Here is a 15,829-nt window from a genome sequence, read left to right on the forward strand (position 1 = left end):
CAAATAAACAAGGCACATTTTTCAGTCTCATTTTTCCATCAATTGATAGCATTCTCCTGAATCATTTTCGCGTACAATTTTCACAGCAGGCGGTCGGAGCTCTGCACCAACTGCAGACACAGAACACCGCGTGTGCACTAAAAATGGGGCCATAACGAAACGACGACGATATGGCGGGGGTCAATATGCGATTAGTGCGGACGTTGATAGTTTATTATACCTCAGTGGTTGATAGATTTGATTGGATAGATCCGTCGCTGCATGTATGTCCCAACATGACTGCGTGAGTGCTCCATTCAGGTAAAATAGCCTGTATCTTGTTGTTAAATTGTAGCCTATCCTGATGAGATTGTGTTAAATGAAAATAATAGATGTCATAAATGGTTTCATGTTTATTTGCCCACCCTCGGCTCGAGTCTAAGCAGCCAGTGGCCTCATTAATTCAATCGGTCATGGACGTTATTCTCCATTGCCATACGCTAGCATGGAATCATAAGCACTATAACGCACATAGTTAAGAAAGGCTCTGTACCGGACTGAACTGTTGTATGAATCTAACGGTTCTTCCAAGTTATGAGAACCACCCGGAAGCACCGATCTTCTCCGGGCACCAAGCTGCTACTGGGACGCTGCTACCGGCTCCGGATGTCCCGAGTTCGGGTGCTTCTCGTATGCCTATGTGGGATGCTGGCTATAGCTCTGACACTTGGATTTTCTTTCTCGAGTAATGATACAAGCGATGATGATGACAGTATTCATATGGACGATAACACACAATTTCGTGTGCCAGACTTAATAAGGGACAAGGTAGGTGATGGATCCTGCACTGTAGCCTCCGGTTTTCCAATATTGCACTAAGCCTAAGGAGTAGCCTACTTTTTAGGTGCTGCTGTCTTGCTACATACCCCAGCCAGCTGGAACACTTAACCCAGTCTGTTCAACTATATACACTTCACTGATGGCAGACAATTTACCTCAAGTCAGATCTTTGATTGTTCAATAATAACAGTATTTTCTGCCTGGTGACTGACGGTTTTCAAAATGCATATGTGAAAAAACTACTGCAACTGTCTCCTCTCTCCTGCTGTCCTCCCTTTCTGCAGTTGACCCATAACCCCCGTCGGGCCACTGTGGCCCAGATCAAGCGTCTGGTGGGCCAGGTGAATTCAGGTAGACTGTGGTACTCTCTCCTGAGGCCCATCCTGGTAGAGAGACTGCCAGGTACCAGGGGCAGCCGTAGGGTGCGTGAGGTTAGGAACTCTACTGACTCCAGCAAGAGACATCAGGGTAGAACGTCTGTAATTAAAGTGGAACTGGTGTCTCTTTATCCCAGTCTTACATGTTATTGTATCAATTAACATTTTGTTTTCTGAAATAATGTCCTTAGATTAAAATCACACTGTTTTTTCTGTGACTGCCACAGCATATCTACAGCCATCTAGAGTTCCTGTCAGCGGGTTGGTCGTTGGAGGTCGACTCCTTCAACTCTGCTACCCCAAAGGGAATTATCACCTTCTCCAACCTGCTGGCAGTCCTGGACCCCTCGGCCCCACGCCGTCTGCTGCTGGCCTGCCACTACGACTCCAAGGCTATGCTCCCAGCTTCCAAAACCCCCGACGGGCCTCTCAGGAGGTTCCTAGGGGCCAGCGACGCGGCCGTCCCCTGTGCCATGATACTGGAGCTGGTGACTGCTCTGGACTTCCACCTGAAAGTGCTAAAACAACAGGTAAATACTGTCTGCTCTGCTACTGTAGGACAAGGGTACGCTTCAGAGGGCAAGGATGAAAGTGATGACTTGACAGATCCTTGTACGTTCCTGGTTGCACTGGGAATATAAGTTGTTGGATTTGCGGAAAACTGATGACAGGATGAGGCTTCAGTGTGTTGTTGGGCTACCCTCTGACGTGTTTGCCTCTCTCCCGGGATGTCAGACTATTTATAGATCTGGAGTCTGACCCATGCACACACATCAATTATTCAAACATTTATATCCAAATGAAACTGTGCAGACATTTATAGGTTGAGGCACAGACATCATTAACACTCACCGGACATCTCCCGTGTTGGCATCAGAAGCAATGTATTTTAAAGGATATTGAATGATAGTCACATATTACTCAACCAATATATATTTTTCTAAGCATATATGTTATATTACAAGAAAATGTATCACTCCAACCCCTGTATCATTCTTTCTGTCTGTTTTTCTCTCTGGTAGAAGTCACAGGTGACTTTGCAGTTGGTCTTCTTTGATGGTAATGAGGCGTTTGATCAGCCGAGCCCCTCCGACTCTCTGTACGGCTCACGTTACCTTGCTGACCAAATGTCCCGTACACCTCACCCTCCAGGAGCCGAACATACCACCCTGTTACATGCTTTGGTGAGGCTTTGTTAGTGTTTGTTACAATGTTCCATTGCCAAGCCTTATGTAGTATGCAGTTAATGTTTTGCTTAGCTGAGTGTTCTGTATGTTGAATGGCAGGACCTGTTTGTTCTTTTGGATCTGATTGGTGCCCCTGACCCTATGTTTGTCAACCACTTTGATGACACTGTACGCTGGTTTGATGAGCTGATATATGCAGGTACGGCCCCCACCTCTCTTCTCAAAATGTATACTCCATATACTGTATCACAAAAATGTCCTATATTGCCAGGTAAATTAATTAATTTTTATCACGCTCATTGCTCACTGTAATCGTAATGGGGCAAAAACGTATTGTAATGGAGATAGTGAGGTAGAGGGACACTAGAATGACAGAAAGAGCCAGGGAGCAAGGCAGAGAGAGTTTTGTAGGTGGATGACTGACTCATGCTAATACAGGACCAGGCTCTGCAGTGCTGATCTGGCTATAATTCCACTCAGGCACAAGTAATAAGACACCTGAAATGAGCTGTTCTTCCTCCATCATTTTTTCTCTCCTCTCTGCTTACCCTTTCTCCACCCCCCATGCCCCGCGGTGGCTGTCATGTCCGTCTGCTAGAGAGGAGGCTCCATAAGCTGGGTCTGCTGTCCTCCCACCCCAGAGAGGTGAGCTACTTCAGGAAGGACATAAACCTGGGCCCTGTGGAGGACGACCATGTGCCATTCCTCCAGCAGGGTGAGAGAGCACACCCACATAGATAGGTAGATGGTCAGAGGGCACATTTACTGACTAACAAGGATGGTTGTTTAACAGTACACCATGAAAATATACAAGTGGAGGCTCCTCAGAGGAGGAAGGGGAGGACCATCCTACTCAGTGAATTTCATATTTTGTTTTATAGTGAAACATTAAAGATGCACAATGCGGAAATCACTTGTCTATTTCCTGGTTGCAAAAATTGGAATAGTTCGCCTAATTTCAGTTTATGTGAAGTATAGTGTAGAGCCCTCAAACTCAACTCTGGACCTCAAAGCAATTTCCACTGCAATGTGCACTTAATTATCAGGTAGAACAGAAAACCAGCAGGCTCCGGACCTCGTAGGGTAAGAGTTGAATACCCCTGGTGTAGAGAATCATTGTACCATCTAAACTGTGGTGAAATATATTTTACATAACCAAAAACATTGTATTTTCAGCTGTTTAAAGATGGTGTACAAAACCGAAAGTAAAAGACGCAAAAAAACATAGAAATTGCGCATATAGAACAGATCTACCGCTTCTTAGAGTATGACAAATCTATAACTCACATTTCTATGAAATGTTTGTCAAGTCACCCAAAAAGATACATATTGCAAGTTCTCCTTTGTAGGTAAAACTATACTAAATATATTCACGTCACCAAATAACTGATTAAAACACTGTTTTGCAATGAAGGACTACAGTAGCCTGTAGGGTAGCACCATGGTGTAGCAGAACAGCTAGCTTCCGTCCTACTCTGGGTACATTGACTTCAATACAAAACCTAGGAGGCTCATGGTTCTCACCCCCTTCCATACACTTACACAGTAATTATGACGACTTCCGGGGGACGTCCTCCAACCTATCAGAGCTCTTGCAGCATGAACTGACATGTCCATCCAATCAAAGGATCAGAGAATGAATCTAGTAGTGAAAGCATAAGCTACAGCTAGCTAGCACTGCAGTGCATAAAATGTGGTAGTTGACTCAAAGAGAGAGAAAGACAATAGTTGAACAGTTTTGAACAAAGGAATTTTGTACAAAATTAAGGAGAAGCAGCAGAGCGAAATATATTTTTTTCTTTCAGTTTCACTTTGACTTACACTAGCTAATGCAGCTAATTTAGCGTCTTCAACAACCTGACTCAAACAGCGAGGTATGATATTTATGTTAGTTAGCTGGCTAAGGCTATCCGACACGTGCAATTCAAGGTGAGCTTTCGGTTTTATAAGTGTATTGCCACTGGGGCCCGCCGGTGTAACTGCTAAACTGCTTGTTGTACACTACTGCGTGATTGTACACATGGATTGGATTGTGGGTTTACTAACGTGTTAGTTATAGTAGCTATGTTGACTATGAAGTTAGATAATATGGTGACAACAATGTAGGCTGTGTGTAGCAGTTATGGTATGAAGGTTTGGCTTGGAGAGGTTTATTTCACATGGGCACAGACAGCTGTTGTGTTGTGCACTGAACTCCACAAGCGAAGGGAAAATATGAGAAGAGAGCGTGTAAATGTGATGATGATGTTTGTGTGGCTGCTATGAAAGTGAACTGTGTGTGCTTATAAGGGCACAAGGCGAGACCCAGATGCAGACACGGGAGGCAGATGGTTTGAGTCCTTGATATTTATTATATCCAAAAGGGGTAGGCAAGAGAATGGTCGTGGACAGGCAAAAAGTCAAAACCAGTTCAGAGTCCAGGAGGTACAGTGTGGCAGGCAGGCTCGAGGTCAGGGCAGGCAGAATGGTCAGGCAGACGGGTACAGAGTCCAGAAAACAGGCAAAGGTCAAAACCGGGAGGACTAGTAAAAGAGAATAGAAAAGGCAGGAGCACGGGAAAAAACACGCTGGTTGACTTGTAACATACAAGACAAACTGGCACAGAGAGACAGGAAACACAGGGATATATACACCGGGGATAACAAGCGACACCTGAAGGAGGTGGAGACAATAACAAGGACAGGTGAAACTGATCACGGTGTGACAGTGCGGGTGAACAGGGGTGTATTTATTCCGCCAGTTCTGTTGCAAAACGTTTCGTAAATGGAAGAAAACGGAATGAAACAGGGATGGACCTACCTGAATTTGTCCACTAGAAACTTTTGTTTAAGTTTTGCAACTGTTGGACTAATGATTACACCCTAGATCAGCTAGATGCAGGCATTACTCCAATTTGTCTTTCGACCTTTGCACCTACGTTATAAACTTAATTTGTAGGCTAGGTTGTAACAACCTCATGATGGGTATAGGGCAAATATGAGTATCATGTAGTAGCCTAAACATATCGACGTTACATTGAGCTGGGTGAATGTAATATTAAAGACAGACAGTCATCCAATATGCTGTAATAGAAATAAGGCCATGCTCATAAAAGAGCGTCCTCCTTAATCTTAAACCGCCACTGATATCTACACAGCTGATTAGACTATAACCTTATGACTGTACTGTATCTGCAGAGAGTGGTGTCCTCCCTCTGCTTTAGTTTTATCCCTGTAGAACTTAATCTACCATCTGCCTTTTTTTTCTCTCCCTCTATTAACCTCTGTCATCCCCTACACTCTACCCTATCTCATTTGTCTTCTCCACTCCCCTGTCTCTCTGCCATTCCCACCCACTCCCCTCTATGCCTGCAGGGGTTCCAGTCCTACACATGATCACAACGCCCTTCCCTTCCTTTATGCACACTCTGGAGGACACCGCGGAACACATCCATTCTCAGACTATAGAGAACCTCACCAAGGTGCTAGTAGTGTTCCTTGCTGAATACATAGGACTCTGACTGACGTTTCCTCCCTTTACTGTTGCTCATAGACATGTATCCTTTAGACTTTATGCCACAATCACCCAGATGCATTTTATAATACCAGCCACTCTCCCACATAATCAATTTACAATCATCAAAGTCCTATCATACCATGCCTTTTTTCTACATCACCTATATCCCTCGTTCTAGAATCTATACCCTAGTAGTCTTGTTGTTGTTGTTTTCTATCCATTCTGGAGCCATACTAGAAAACGGTTGAAATTAGGATTGTGATTATAGAGGCCTTTTATATACCCTGTCCCTCACATTCCCATAATCCATGTGGAACTCAGACTTATGCAAAAACAGAATGATAAACTTGATTAGGTGACTTTTCTCAATACGTTCAGTAAATGAGGTTGTGAACACTAGAGTATATAGTGTTTCCCAATGAGGGAAGTTCAAGCTAGATCATGTGGACAAAAAAAGATTAAAATACTAAATAAAGAGGTGATATACAGACATTACTGTACATATTTGTTCCCCAAAAATCACTTATATGTTTAGGACAGACAGTCCAGTAATAATATAGCAATAAATATGTGCTTTGGGAAGTGCTAGATTATATGGGATATAGTTGTGTATTAACAGTGCCTTCAGAAAGTATTCACACCCCTAGACTTTTTTCACATTTTGTTGTGTTACAGCCTGAATTTAAAATGGATTAAATTTAGATTTTTTTTTGCCACTAGCCTACCTACAATACTCCATAATGTCAAAGTGGAATTATATTTTTGAAAATGTTGCAAATTAATTACAAATGAAAAGCTGAAATATCTTGAGTCAATAAGTATTTGACCCTTTTGTTATGGCAAGCATAAATAAGTCTCATGGACACACTGTGTGCAATAATAGTGTTTTACATGATTTTTGAATGACTACCTCATCTCTGTGTCCCACACATACAATTATCTGTAAGGTCCCTCAGTCAAGCAGTGAAATTCAAACACAGATTCAACCACAAAGACAGGAGTTTTTCCAATGCCTCACAAAGAAGGGCACCTATTGATAGAAGGGAAAAATAAAATTTAAAAAATACATTGAATATCCCTTTGAGTATGGTAAAGTTATTAATTACACTTTGGGTGGTGTATCAATACACCCAGTCACTATAAAGATACGAGCTTCCTTCTTAACTCAGTTGCCAGAGAGGAAGGAAGCCGCTCAGGGATTTCAACATAAGACCAATGGTGACTTTAAAACAGTTACAGAGTTTTTTTGGGCTGTGATAGGATAAAACTGAGGATGGATGGATCAACAACGCTGTAGTTACTCCACAATACTAACCTAATTGACAGAGTGAAAGGAAGCCTGTACAGAATAAAAATATTCCAAAACATGCATTCTGTTTGCAACGAGGCACTAAAGTAATAATGCAATGAAATGTGGCAAAGCAATTAACTCTTTGTACTGAATACAAAATGTTATGTTTGGGGCAAATCCAATACAACACATTACTGAGTACCACTCTCCATATTTTCAAGCATAGTGGTGGCTGCATCATGTTATGGGTATGCATGTAATTGTTAAGGATGGGAGTTTTTCAGGATAAAAAGAAACAGAATGTAGCTAAGCACAGGCAAAATCCTAGATGAAAACTTGGTTCAGTCTGCTTTCCACCAGACACTGGGAGATTAATTCACCTTTCAGCAGGACAATAACCTAAAACACAAGGCCAAATCTACACAGGAGTTGCTTACCAAGATGACAGTGAATGTTCCTGAGTGGCCGAGTTACAGTTTTGACTTAAATTTACTTGGAAATCTATGGCAAGACTTGAAAATGGCTGTCTAGAGCTTGAATAAGTTTTTAAAGAATAATGTGAAAATATTGTACAATCCATGAGTGCAAAGCTCTTCGAGACTTACCCAGAAAGACTCCCAGCTGTAATCGCTGCTAAAGGTGCAAAGTATTGACTTGGGTGTGAATTCTTGTGTAAATTAGATATTTCTGTATTTCATTTTCAATACATTTGCTAAAATTTGTCATTATGGGGTATTGTGTGTAGATGGGTGAGAAAATCCCTCGATTTAATCCATATTGAATTCAGGCTGTAACACGACAAAATATGAAATAAGTCAAGGGGTATGAATACTTTCTGAAGTATTTTATAGTAGCTTATGCAAGTAATGCGAAGTTATGCTTCCTACATAGACCCAACAGTTCCAACTCTGTTTGTAGAAATACATGTACTATGTATTAGGATGAAGATAAAGATGAATCAAATGTATTGGTATGACTTTGTATATTGAGCATTACGATATGTAGAGATATATATCTAGAAGTAATACTAGGTTCAGTGCCAATGTGTCACATAGTATTTGTATACTGAAAGAGTCGCATCCACCAGTTAACTGGTCAAAAAGCGATAATAACTGAATTGAAAAGTATGATTATTGTGTACTGTATGCATCCTCAATTGTAGCACAACAATGGCTTTCACATGATAAGTTGTCAGCCAGCAGAATCTAATAATGCATAATAAGAAACTATTTTATGCGCAATACTTGCTACAGCAAACTCAGTGACAACATTATTATACTGAATGAACCAGACTGTGTGAATGGATGCTGTAACTGTCACAGTGTTGTTACATAGCCTGGCTGACAGTCTATTTCTGCTAGCCAACATGTCTTATAATTGTTTTGCCGAAAGAAACAAAACACTCAGAATGGTTCATGCACAACAGGCATGCACCCGGGCTTCCATTGGAGTCATGCCATCTCCTATGTGAAAGATTGATTGAGGCTATTTTGTACTTCAACCCTCAACCCAATATTGTATTGCACTACTATCTGCCATCGCCTCATACTTTAATTATGTTTGTATTATTATTGAACTGTATGAAAAATGTATATGAAATTAAGGATTGCTTGCATAGAATTCCACACAGAATGTTTTCCTAAATAAAGATTATAAACTTGTTTGATTTGTTTAATTTCATGTGTGAGAAATTTGTTGAAACATGTTAAGTTCACCCCAACATTTGAGCCTGTACTAAGCTGATGGAACCCCAACATTTGAGCCTGTACTAAGCTGACAACAGAATTGTGAGGTGAGACATCCAAGCCAATAGAGGGCAGTGTAACTAACACCCAACGCAACAGTTCCGTCGCCTTTGGCTTTCGTAACATTAACATTTAAACACAGAGTTTCTAAACTCAGAGGCGCAACATCGCGAGACTTCCGGGAACGCTTGCGAAACAGACCAGGCCTGGGTTTCGCAAAGGTATCGTAGCACTAGCCATCTTGAATCCATTGAAACTCAATAAACGAAAGATAATTTTAGTGCTACAATGCTTTTGGGAAAATCAGCACAGGCCGGGGTTTGAGAAGTGAAAAATGGTTCGTTAGTTGTTAATTTTCTCGAAATCTAAAGGCACAACGTAGATTTGAGCCAATGACTCAACGAGTTTAACATGTTATTACGCCAACCTCGTGAAAGTGACAAACTGACACGTTTTCATTTTCATCAAAAACAACTTTATATCGACGGAGTGCCTTTGATTTGATGTCCTGGGTCATTCCTACTTTTCGGTACCTTTTCTGTCCCCAGGAAATATCAGTTCTTATTTAGTGTAATATGTAGATTACAGAAGGCTTTAAATATAAGGCCAGGTGTCCTTAACCTTAAAAAAAACATAAAAATATGGATCCTGAAAGGGAGTTTTATGCAAAAAAAATTGTCAGTGAATGTTGGCGTTTTTGGTTTTTGTCCCCAGTTATCTACTTCCACAATAAATATGCCATAAAATAATAATACAAATTCTAATCTTTCTTCATTATTTTATAGTCCTAGTTAAAGTCTCTTTCATCAATAAAGTATTTTTCATAATTATTGTATTTATTATTTTATTTACGATTTTCACTGATCACTTTCCCTGTTTGTTGTAATTCTCCATTTAAGAAAACAACCCCTTCCTACAATGACATCACATTTAGGAAGTGTCGTAATTTCTTTGGTGGGAAAACTATTGTGCAAAACTAAATAAATATAAACACTCAGTTGTTAGTCTGTATGTCCCACTCATAAATGTCCACTATGTTAGGCTAAATTATGGAGAAAATGTAAATATGTTTGATAGAGAAGTTAAAATCCTGTTAAAGTGTTCACCATTTTGCTAGCCAGCTCAATCTTGCTCACTCACAGAGCTATGGCTAATTTAGGCTCAACATTCCCACCCTGTTAGGTTCCACCCTGTTAGGATTATGCACCTAACAAATTGGAAAATGCACCCAATATTTTTGTAAGTGCCTGAGCTTGACCAATTTGTTTTTGTGAAAGTCAAACATGCCCATTTTCTCTTAGAATACTATTTAAAATACATATACATTTTTTTCTCCAAAAGTTTTGAGTGCCACATCGCACCGCAAGAGAGGAATGACCCGCCTGCACATGACGTATTTATACGCATGAGTTTAGCTAGCAAACGTCGCTGTGACATCGCCTAGAAGTCTGATATGGGGAAGCAGTTTTGGCCTATCTTCATACTGTACTGTCTTTGATACATAGCTAACATGAGTTATCATGAAGGTCGTGCTGTGTTAGCGAGCTAGTGTTTTAGCAATATGTTCATCAAACGGTTTAAGTGGTAAACAGGTTTTTAACGGGAGGTTCACACTTGATATGAAACGCATTTCACTATCAAATGCAGGCAAAGTTACTGTATTTTCGAAGTTGATACTGACTGTCAAGGTATGTTAGTTTGCAGGTTAGCTAGCTAGCAGTTCTAGCCCAGTAAATTCGACTAGCTAGCTAGTATCTAGCTACTTGACTTTAAACCATATTGTGGTGTTTTAGTATCAGCCTGTATGTGGAATGTCTTGTAAAGTGTTCAACTTTGTGGTTTGTGTAGGTTAGCCACTAGCTAGAAGTTTTATTGATGTGACTCACTCATATAATACTGTTCCGGTAATGTTACTGTCCACTGTCTGGGATGAGTTCGGGTCCCTGACTGTCCATACTGAGTTTATTTATCATCAGGGATATTGGTTTCATGGGCTATCATCATGAGGCTAATAAATTATTTAGGACCGTATAGTGTTTCTTCAGAAACACACCTATAACCATAAGATAATATTTATAATGACAACTAACATGGCCAGATAATATCATTATTTCACCAGTCACTATGATGTCTTTCTCCCATAGGTGTAGGAGACACTTCATCTACACCCTGATGCATGTGTTGTGACGGTGAGGCTGCTTCATTCTCTATCCTCTGGTCAGTCGTCTTCCCTGGTCATCTGTGTTGCTGGTGCCCTGTGTTCCACACCATGGTACGCCACAGTAAGCTGCAGAAACAGGTGTTGTCTCTGTACCGCCAGTTCCTGCGTGCTGGCCAGGACAAGCCAGGCTTTCTACCCAGGATCCGGGATGAGTTCCGAGAGAACTCCCACATCAAGAAGACTGATGTCATGCACATAGAATATCTTTACCGGCGCGGACAGAGACAGCTAGACCAGTTGAAAGATGTGAACACAAAGCAACTAGGAACTTTCTCCAAACCTAAAGCAGAGAGATGACCAAAACCATTTCCTTCTCTACAGCCTCTGTTGTCGCTACCTCTAGCTGGATACATCAGCATCCACTATGTAATTACATTAATAAATCACTATTCAGATTACTACTCCTTTCAATCTGCAGCTGAGTAAGTGCAGTCATTGTCCTAAGCAATGGCCATGGATCTGAACTGTATGACGGCACTATTGTCCTCTGTCAGAGAGGTGGACACCACTGATGATGAGGATGAACATTTTTAAAACAGTCTCTGGCCAGTGAGTTTGTTGGGTTGAGCAGACCATTTGCTCTGGTCATTGTTGTAAAATACTTTCATCTAGCTACATTAACCTGTTGAGTGTTTTGGATTAAAGATGATATGATCAGTATGAGAAGTGAATTTGACTATTATTTTAAAGGTCTAGCTAATACTATTATATGCTTACGTGTCACAAGAGGTCAAGTAATGGCATTATATAATGCTTATGAAATGTACGGTAAATAAACATGTATTGTCACATATACCAGATAGGTGAAGTGAAATATGTTGTTTTATAGGGTCAGCCATAGTAGTATGGCACCCCTGGAGCAAATTAGGGTTAAGTACCTTGCTTAAGGGAACATCGACAGAATTTTCACCCTGTTGGCTTGGGTATTCAAACCAGCGATGTTTCAGTAGCTGGCCCAACGCTCTAACTGCTAGGCTACCTTCCACTCACAGGTGGCATCACACAAATTAGAAATGCCTGAGTAATTTTGATATTGACTGTCAGAACCAGAAAGTAACTCAAGCTAACAGCCCAATCCCAAATGGAACCCTTGACCCTACTCCCTATGCACTTGTGGAAATCTGAAATTATTTGGTTGGTATAAGCAATATGGTGAAACTTCAACCTAGCATATGAGAGGGCAAGGTGTAGCTATTAGCATATTGGTTGCACCTGTCAAATCCTCTCAGATCTCAAGTGTGTAGGGTCTACTATAGGGGGATATCTCAATTGCATTTCCTTGACTCCTCGTGTCCTCTCGCCTCATTCTCAAAACCCATTGGAGGAGAAGGTCAGATGGGTGTGAGGAGAGAGGACATGAGGAGGAAATGCAATTCAGATTCTCACTAGGGTTCCATTTGAGATTGGGTCATAATCTTGACAGCTCAATATGTAAGGCTCTTGCTTTAGCCGCTAGGTGGCGGTAATATGGGTAGATCTCAGCACATGAACTAGAAGCAGAAGCAAAGATGGTGGATAAATGAAAGATGCCGTTTACCATTGAAAAAATGGTCCATTCCGGTCTGCTTAACGGGTTGACTAGGCACCAATGCAATAACAGCTGGCTCTGGTCTGTTTAGTTCAGGGATGGGCAACTGGTGGCCCCTTTAATGTCCCCCAGATCAACCCCCCCCCCCCTAAACTTATCATGGTTGAATTACTTTGTTAGTCATCTCACTCAGATATCATATTAAAAACTGCAAACATTTCTCTCCACCCTATGGCAAAATGTGTAGAATTGCAGGAAATTAGCTGTAAAACTGTGGCCCCTCATGATGAGTTCAGATTTTTTGTGGCCCCCCACCCCCATCAAAGTTGCCCATCCCTGGATTAGTTAATTGACTGTATAATACTGTATAGGAACACCTGCTCTTTTCATGACATAGTCTGACCAGGTGAATCCTGGTGAAAGCTATGATCCTTTATTGGTGTCACTTGTTAAATCCACTTCAGTCAGTGTAGATGAAGGGGAGGAGACAGGTTAAAGAAGGATTTTTAAGCCTTGAGACGGATTGAGTATGTGAATGGGCAAGACAAAATATTTAAGTGCCTTTGAACGGGGTATGATAGTAGGTGCCAGGCGACCTGGTTTGAGTGTGTCAAGAACAGCAACGCTGCTTTGTTTTTCACACTCAAAAGTTTCCTGTGTGTATCAAGAATCCAATCAACTTGACATAACTGTGGGAAGCATTCTGTGGAATGCTTTCGACACCTTGTAAAGTCCATGCCCTGAGGAATTTAGGCTGTTGTGACTGCAAAAGAAGGTGCAACTCAATATTAGGAAAGTGTTCCTAATATTTTGTACACTCGGTGTATATAGCCTTATTTAAGGTAGATATAATTGTTGTCAATTGTATGTTGTCTTTGTCTATTTTCTAATATGATACATATTGCCTTATTTTAATTATTGTAATGAATGTATATTAAAAGCATTGGTGGAAAAAGTACCCAATTGTCATACTTGAGTAAAAGTAAAGATACCTTTTAATAGAAAATGACTCAAGGTAAAGTGAAACTCACTCAGTAAAATACTACTTGAGTAAAAGTCAAAAAATATTTGGTTTTAAATATACTTAAGTTTTAAAAGTAAATGTAAATGCTGAAATATACTTAATTATCAAAAGTAAACGTATAATGATTTTAAATTCCTTACAAGGTTTCACAAACTCGGTCCCCAAGGGATGCACGTTTTTTTTTTTTTTTGCGTAGCACTACACAGCTGATTCAAATAATCAACTAATCATCAAGCTTTGATAATTTGAATCAGCTGTGTAGTGTTAGGGAAAAAACCAAAACGTGCACATTAAAAACGCTGTATTAAGCATACCAGACTACATGATTTTCTTGTGTTTTTTAATTTATGGATAGCCAGGGGCACACTGCAACACTCATCATTTACAAATGAAGCATTTGACCAGAGATGTTCTCTTGATAAGTGCATGAATTGGACCATTTTCCTGTCCTGCTAAGTATTCAAAATGTAATGAGTACTGTTGGTTGTCAGGGAAAATGTATAGAGTAGAAAGTACATTATTTTCTTTAGGAATGTAGTGGAATAAAATTAAAAGTTCTTAAGAATATAAATAGTAAAGTAAAGTACAGATACCCTAAAAAACTACTTAAATATTTTTAAGTGTTTTACACCACTGATTTAAAGGGAGACTGTTCTGATGCTTTTTAGGCAAATTATTGAACAAAAGATAACTCATGTCTTCATTCATATGACCTAGACTTCATACATCAGGTTTTTGCCAAAAGATAAAGAGTGGGTTGTGATTTAGGGACATTGCCATGTTTCATTCTGTCCATAGCACAATGCATGATATGTGTGGTAAGTGCTACATGAAAAATTGAAGACAGAAAAAGAATGGATGCAAATAGAGCAGCATGAACACAAGACTACAGCACTAAACATCATATGCTCTTAAAATAGGCTACTGAACACAAGACTGCAGCACTAAACATCATATGCTCTTAAAATAGACTAATGAATACAAGACTACAGCACTAAACATCATATGCTCTTAAAATAGGCTAATGAACACAAGACTACAGCACTAAACATCATATGCTCTTAAAATAGGCTAATGAATACAAGACTACAGCACTAAACAACATATGCTCTTAAAATAGGCTAATGAACACAAGACAGCAGCACTAAACATCATATGGTCTTAAAATAGGCTAATGAACACAAGACTACAGCACTAAACATCATATGCTCTTAAAATAGGCTAATGAACACAAGACTACAGCACTAAACATCATATGCTCTTAAAATAGGCTAATGAACACAAGACTACAGCACTAAACATCATATGCTCTTAAAATAGGCTAATGAATACAAGACTACAGCACTAAACATCATATGCTCTTAAAATAGGCTACTGAACACAAGACTGCAGCACTAAACATCATATGCTCTTAAAATAGACTAATGAATACAAGACTACAGCACTAAACATCATATGCTCTTAAAATAGGCTAATGAACACAAGACTACAGCACTAAACATCATATGCTCTTAAAATAGGCTAATGAATACAAGACTACAGCACTAAACATCATATGCTCTTAAAATAGGCTAATGAACACAAGACAGCAGCACTAAACATCATATGGTCTTAAAATAGGCTAATGAACACAAGACTACAGCACTAAACATCATATGCTCTTAAAATAAGCTTGACTACACACACTGATATATGATCTGAAATCACTAGAAGAAGAGTTAGCTGAAGGATATTTTGCAGGTGTAAATGCAGGTGTCACTCTTTCATGCACAGCCTCTTTCTTCTGCACCTGGACACTCAGTGCTCCAGTGTCCTAGCATGAAGCCATGCCCCTCTAGTACCCCTCAGCCCTCATCCAAGATTAAAGGCAGACAGACAAACACAAAAGAGAACAAAGCCATCCTTCCCACACAACCTACAACAGAGAGGACTTATAACTGAGGCATTTGGGACAGAAACGAAGGAGAGAGGAGAACATACATTGTATGCTGGTTGTCTGAAAAATATACTTAGTTAATCACTTGGTAAACTCCTGATAAGAGTATCATCAATAAGCTGTGAACCACTTCAAACGCCACATTTGCAATCAGATGTTGCAGGGATAAATACCATGCAAAACTTTCTCTAAAAGGAATTGAGCTG

General features: G+C 40.1%; 2 protein-coding genes across 3 annotated transcripts; both read left to right on the forward strand.

Moving 5' to 3' along the window:
• The first annotated feature begins 93 nt into the window (after positions 1 to 93).
• On the forward strand, positions 94 to 8,830 carry LOC139537283 (glutaminyl-peptide cyclotransferase-like). Its single transcript, XM_071338417.1, has 7 exons — positions 94 to 807; positions 1,104 to 1,250; positions 1,424 to 1,726; positions 2,219 to 2,380; positions 2,483 to 2,582; positions 2,982 to 3,098; positions 5,737 to 8,830. The coding sequence occupies exons 1-7, from the start codon at positions 574 to 576 to the stop codon at positions 5,880 to 5,882; spliced, it is 1,209 nt and encodes a 402-aa protein (XP_071194518.1). The 5' UTR covers positions 94 to 573; the 3' UTR covers positions 5,883 to 8,830.
• Positions 8,831 to 10,071: 1,241 nt separating this feature from the next.
• Positions 10,072 to 11,795, forward strand: sdhaf1 (succinate dehydrogenase complex assembly factor 1). Of its 2 annotated transcripts, none has more exons than XM_071338420.1 (2): positions 10,072 to 10,153; positions 11,059 to 11,795. In XM_071338420.1, the coding sequence occupies exon 2, from the start codon at positions 11,091 to 11,093 to the stop codon at positions 11,430 to 11,432; it is 342 nt and encodes a 113-aa protein (XP_071194521.1). In that variant the 5' UTR covers positions 10,072 to 10,153; positions 11,059 to 11,090; the 3' UTR covers positions 11,433 to 11,795. The 2 variants fall into 2 exon arrangements, with proteins under 2 accessions (XP_071194521.1, XP_071194519.1); XM_071338418.1 differs by lacking the exon at positions 10,072 to 10,153 and adding an exon at positions 10,465 to 10,602.
• Positions 11,796 to 15,829: the final 4,034 nt, after the last annotated feature.

Source organism: Salvelinus alpinus, chromosome 13 (genome assembly GCF_045679555.1).
Source record: "Salvelinus alpinus chromosome 13, SLU_Salpinus.1, whole genome shotgun sequence".
NCBI lineage: Eukaryota > Metazoa > Chordata > Actinopteri > Salmoniformes > Salmonidae > Salvelinus > Salvelinus alpinus.

Bases quoted from the DNA above. Each gene is read 5' to 3' on its own strand.
- sdhaf1 (XM_071338420.1), top strand. From the start codon at position 11,091: ATGTGTTGTGACGGTGAGGCTGCTTCATTCTCTATCCTCTGGTCAGTC.
- LOC139537283 (XM_071338417.1), top strand. From the start codon at position 574: ATGAGAACCACCCGGAAGCACCGATCTTCTCCGGGCACCAAGCTGCTA. The intron at 1,251-1,423 runs GTTAGGAACTCT...TGACTGCCACAG, and splicing joins GCAGCCGTAGGGTGCGTGAG to CATATCTACAGCCATCTAGA. The intron at 3,099-5,736 runs GTGAGAGAGCAC...CTATGCCTGCAG, and splicing joins TGTGCCATTCCTCCAGCAGG to GGGTTCCAGTCCTACACATG.